Source organism: Mandrillus leucophaeus, unplaced genomic scaffold (genome assembly GCF_000951045.1).
Source record: "Mandrillus leucophaeus isolate KB7577 unplaced genomic scaffold, Mleu.le_1.0 Scaffold461, whole genome shotgun sequence".
In the NCBI taxonomy this organism is placed as follows: domain Eukaryota; kingdom Metazoa; phylum Chordata; class Mammalia; order Primates; family Cercopithecidae; genus Mandrillus; species Mandrillus leucophaeus.
The window spans coordinates 724,659-730,658 of NW_012104932.1; the positions used below are offsets into that span (position 1 = coordinate 724,659).

At 35.4% G+C, this 6,000-nt stretch overlaps 1 protein-coding gene across 4 annotated transcripts in view; it reads right to left on the reverse strand.

The window, feature by feature from the left end:
- SOX5 (SRY (sex determining region Y)-box 5) overlaps positions 1-6,000 on the reverse strand; it is a 1,081,658-nt gene that overhangs the window by 209,484 nt on the left and 866,174 nt on the right. For all 4 annotated transcript variants that reach the window (XM_011994779.1, XM_011994778.1, XM_011994777.1 and 1 more), the window contains one exon: positions 4,664-4,732. In XM_011994779.1, the coding sequence (XP_011850169.1) occupies positions 4,664-4,732 (69 nt within the window). The remainder of the gene's footprint in view (positions 1-4,663; positions 4,733-6,000) is intronic.

The following is a 6,000-nucleotide window of genomic DNA, read 5'->3' on the forward strand; positions in this document are numbered from 1 at the left end:
CAGTCACTTCCTGTAAAACAGTGAATCAGGTCAAGATGAACCACTGGTCCAGGATCTTTACTGGAAACGTAAATCAACTATCAATATTAGAAACAGGTTGATTTGATGTAAAAAAAGAAAATACAAAATAAAATTGCTAAAAGATGGGGACTGTAGAACAGTCAACAGAATAAGAGGGGAAAAAAAGAGCTTCCCTTCCAAAGTAATCTAGAATGATATCTTATTCTTAAATATTTAAAAATTTCATCTCATGTATTGATGTGCATTAAAGTTAGCTTGATACAGTAAATCGAAATTTAAAAATTCTCTTTTAAGTCAATCAACAAAAATATTAGAGGGAAATATTCCTGAATAGTAGAAAAATAAGACAAACTTCTTAGTGCTTCTAAAATTAAGAGTCTCATAGAAAAGGGGACATGTTCTTGAGGGAAGATGGATGTTTCCGGTATTTGTAGAGTAAACTGATTTATGACATTGCAAACAATAACAGAAAACATTCTTAATCCTTAATGAATTAGGTGGGTCAACCTGGCAGAAGACTGTAACCCTATAAAGTCTTTATAAGGAAGAAATGTAGATTGAGTTTTTAATCCAGTTAGAATTATGTAGTTTTAGAGCTAAGGTTGCTTTTTAAAGAAATAAAAATAGTTCATAAAGAACTGATCCTGAGCAATTAAATAAAACTGGTTCACTTGCAGATTCTTATGGCATTTTCTCTAGAGTAAGTTTACCTACCACCAGTTACCTACTACCAGTTAAATGTATCACCACTCTTTTCATCAGAGGTTGTGAAAGAATTAAAAATGCCAAGACAAACTTGAAATAACCTGGATGTGATGATTAATTTTAGGTGTCAAGCTGTCTGGATTAAGGATTACCTAGCAACCTGGCAAAACATTATGCTGTGGTGTGTTGTGAGGTTGCTTTCTGAGGAGATTAGCACGTGAATCTAAGTGGCCTAGGTGGGGAACATTCACCCTCTCAATGTGGACAGGGACCATCTAATCTTCTGAGGATCCAGAGAGAACAAAAACAGAGAAAAAGTGAATGCGTGGATCTATCTGGTGGGACTGGGATACACTCTTCCTCTGTCCTTAGATATCAACTTCAGGCTCCTTGTCTTTGTACTCCAGGACTTACACTTGCAGCTTCCTGGGTTCTGAGGCCACTGGCCTTGGAGTGAAAGTTTTATCAACAGCTTCCCTGGTTCTGAGGTCTTTGGACTTGGACTGAAAACCATGCTGCCTGCCTCCCAGGGTCTCCAGCTTGCAGAAGGCCTGTTGCAGGACTTAGCCTCCATCATTGGCTCACGCCAATCACCCAGTAAGTCCCCTCTCACATATCTATCTATATCTACATCTATATTTATATCTATCTGTATCATCTATATCTATATCTTCTATTGATTCTGTGACTCTGGGGAACCTTGAGTAATATACCGGGGTATTAGCGTATGTAAATGTTTGTGCATACACACAAACAAACAAACTTGTTCATGCTTTTTAAATCAAATGACATATATTTCAAATGTAACAAAGATGTCTAAATTGACTTCTCCTTTAGCGAGATCTCACAAGAACAATGAGCAAAATGTAGGAAAATATTATCTTCGCTGTCATTTGACACATCCATCAAACGAAAAAAATTGCCCAGCTCTAACTCTTATCAATCGAATCCACACAGCAGATCTGTCTAACCCATTTGATGTATTGGATTCCTTTGCTAAAACTGGACCAAGATAATGTATTTTGTATTCATATAGGAAACAAACATTTTAAAGGCATACTTAATTGTGGACTATAAAACACTACAGTCTACTACTCCATCAATATACGCATTGTTTTCTAAGGTCCGGAGCAACAACGGTACAAAACATCTAAGGAGTACAATCAGGATGAATAATTTAAGTTAGTATCTTTATTTCTACAAGGTATCAAGGCACTGTATTAAAAAAAAAAGTAGATCAAAATTCTAGATGAGTATTTTCAAATGTCAAATAAGATAATATATGGTAAATTATTTTGTGAGCATTCAATTATATATCCATTTTTAATTAAAATAAATCTTAAAATATTTGTTATACACTCCAATTGCCTTTCGTGATAGCAGATTCTATATTTACTAGTCTTCATCCTTCCCTATGCTTCCATGAAAAAGAAGGCAGTAGGAAGAAGGAGAAAAGGGAAGAAAAAACATTCTAAAATGAAATACGGCAATGATTTATGTGGTGGGAAAATTAGTCTGTTCTACATTTTTAACGTCCTATTTCTACATATTCCACCACATCAGAGCTTTCCATAATTGTTTGAACAATCTCAGAGTAGACTAAATAATTCAAATATGTTGTTACTTTCGTAACTATTAAGTGTTTTTAAGACTTCTCCAAATTATCAATTGACAAAATATATTTCAGAACTATACTTTTAGTTAATGAATATGCTGGAAGCTGTGAAAACGAATTTCTTTCAGGTTATCAGTCTTGCTGAGTACTTATTTGTTGCCTGAAAGGGTTTTGACTCTGTCAGTTTCATTTATCTGCACTAACCCTAGAAAGAAGACAAATATATTTCTATATCTCAATATCTCAATGTTTCCCTCAAATTACTTTCAGTGTGACTTTATTTCCTTTAGGGACTTTTTCTTTTCCCACTCTGAAATAGTAGAGGCTGGCCGCTTAACACTTGGATCAAATAGAAATTCTACGCTTTTAAAATTCTCATACTCCACACAAGTTCTATTATAGTCAGAAAACTTTGCTTCTTATCCTAGCTCTACAGTTTCTAATTGTGTGGTCTTGGGCACGTTGTTAAACTTGGCCTTTGCTCTCTGGAATATAGTTCCTATAGTTATAGAATTTCTAGAACATATAATTTTTAAGTGCTTTTCATTAAAAATGTTCTGACTTATAAATTATAGTGCTTCATGCTCTGAAGCAAGAATCTATCCATTTCAACTTTCTGTCATTATGACAGGGCTTAAAATCCACATTGTGAATGTAGTGGTCATAATTGTGGAATAATTCCTAAGAAAGCACTGAAGGTGTTGGCTAATATAATTGGTCAGAACAGTTAATTGAGCCTTACACACATTTACGATAGGAGTTGAAATCTATGTTTGCCATTCTGTATAACCAAGGACTGATTTCAGTATCACAGAAATTATAAAAATCTAAAACTATTGGTACACTTGTCAAATTGCAGTGAAATCAAGTGACTACCACGTTGCTGATTATGGAATTACCTTACTTAGAAAAGGAAAGTGCCATAACAATATTAATACCTATGTTTTGATAATTTAAAAAATTTTAAATGCAGATAACCAGCTACCATCGACTAAAGTCAGTGTACTTTGAACAACATGAAGTTCAATGAACAGTTTTAAACCACTGAAATGAATAACCACACTTCAGATATGAATGGATTATAACATGTTAGAAATGTGCTGATCATAATTACAGTTAAGGAGGGGAAAGGTCCCTGGCTGGAACATCTTACTGAACTTCCACTGTCTCACTGAAGCTATGTACAGGTCATTAAAATCCTAGGTAGAATAAGAAAGAAGGAACAGTGACAGGTCCGTTAAATCCATCGAAACTACGTGTGCCTGACTCAATTAGATACAATGGGAGAAATTTGGATGGCAAAGAAGTTAAAACAAGATTAATAGAAGAGTGAAATAATTTTGACACATTTGCTTCCTGTCATTTATGATATTTACACTTAATAAAATATGTTGGATCTCAAGATATAACTTCAAGAGAATCATGAATTTCTCTCCAGATTAGCATACTGCAAAGCTGACAGTTGCCTCCAGACGGATGATGTTACATGGGGTTGGATTCACAGCTCCACCAATTAGGTTCCTTGAGAGTCACAGCAAGTGAGTACTGAGCACTTACTATGTGCCCTGACACTATGCTAAGGCTCTTTATCCATGATTTCCTTTAATCCTCAAAAATCTCTATATGAAGTAAGTGCTGTTGAGAAAGCAAACTGTCAGAAGGGAAACAAAGCTGAACTTTTGTCAAAGTTTATGACACTAGCAAGTGGTGGAAACAAGACATCACTGGAAACTTTTTTCCTTTCTGTTACCAATGCAGCTGCTGCCTCCTGTGTTGATGCTCCTTATCATTGCAAATTTCCAAATAACGAAAATATGGAGGTCCTACAGCCTTCAGGCTTGTTTTCTCTAGGCAAAACCACAGGTAAATCAACTTCAACACCAAATTATTACCGTCCCTCTGTTCCACCTTTATCACACATGGCTCTCTGGCATACAATAATAAAGTTCTCTCTGGCACTATTTCTCTAACTGAAAACCTAGGTACCTTTCTGCTTTGGTTCCCTGCACCTACCCAGTTAAGAACTCTTACAGACACAATTTAACATTAAAATATAGATAAAATGAAACTTTCATCTACAATAATTTCTTCTCAGCATAAGATGAAAATAACTGTTAGCTTGCTTAGATTGAAGCTCCCTGACACAGTAGGGCCTGTGACTGACAGACACCATTTGCAAGATTCGCCTGGCAGAGGAGGTGCTATGTCATGAATTAGCCTGGAAGTCATTTTATTTTGGAGGTCATTTCAGTTAGATATTTAAGGATAAGACAGAAAATATTTTTTTAACATTGTAAGTACATTGAAATTATGATTTCTGACCTGGATCTGTTGCTGGAGCAAATTGATTTTGTGTTGTTGCTGCAGAAGCTGCTGCTGTTGTCTTGCAATCTGTGAAGAAATTGCACATGAGAAATTTACAAGTATATTGGAGTCCGGGAGGGAAGTTACTAATGTTCTGTTTCACAAAGTTTGATTTGACACTGATTAAGATGATGAAAATAGATGTGTCTGTGCTCTGAAATTTTCCACAATTCATCCTAAGATCAAGGAAGATATTTAGTCTTTAGGAACAGTTATGTTTCTTTTGGCCTAAAACAAATGAAGACTAAGATACTAGGACAGTCAGTGATCAATCCCAGAAAGAAATGTCTGATTTTCAAACATTCCTCTTTCTGGTGATATATTAAGAAAGGTGCTGCTTCTGACATTTTCAGCCTTTCACTGTGACAGAGTGCTTCACAAATGGGGAGGGGGAGGTTTAAGACAGGAGTTCAGAGTAGCACAAAGTATTACAAGACACTGTATTTACTAGTAAAGTTTTTGTATTTTTTTGTTTGTAGGTAAATAATTTTCTTATTACTGCCTCTCACAAACCCCTAACCAACAACTCAATGCATACTATTGTGGTTTCTGCTTCCATGTCTCTACCAAAATGATTCTTAAGAAGGTTGCCAATCACATCCATTATTTTAAAATTCTGAAGCGTTTTTCAGTCGTCACCTTTTGACCTCTCATTAGAATTCAACACTCAAATGCTTTCCCCTGATCATGAACTTTATCTGTTGGCTTCTGTGACATCATCATACTTCCCTGGTTTCATCTTTGCCTCTCATGTCTTCTCCTTCTTAGTCACCTTTAATGGCTCTTTCCAGACATTAAATGTTATAATTCTCTGAGACTCAATTTTAGACTCTGTTTTCCTTCGTACTTACTTCCATATGTAAGCCAAGTGCTTCTAAATTTGCTTCTCTGGTCTAGACCTTTGTTTTAAGCATCAGGTCCGTTTATTGAGAGACTTATTCAAAGGAACCTCAAGTTCAACAAGCCCCAAACTAAATTTGAGATTTAGCTTTCCATATAGTCATCTTAAGTATTTCCTAGCTTAGAGAACAGGACAATCACCTCCCACTCCCACTGTTATTTGCATTTATGACACCTTCTACATTTACTTAATATTACGCCCATGCTATGACTTTATATTTGTTTATCTATTTGTTATTAACATTTCTGTCTCCTAGGGAGAAGTGCATAAATTCAGTGAGGGTAGAGGCCATGTATATTTTACCCACTGTTCTCAGCAAGTCCATTATAAAAGCAATGCTGAATGGATATCTGATAAGAATGCATGAATGGATGAAATGAAAATTGCAAATATT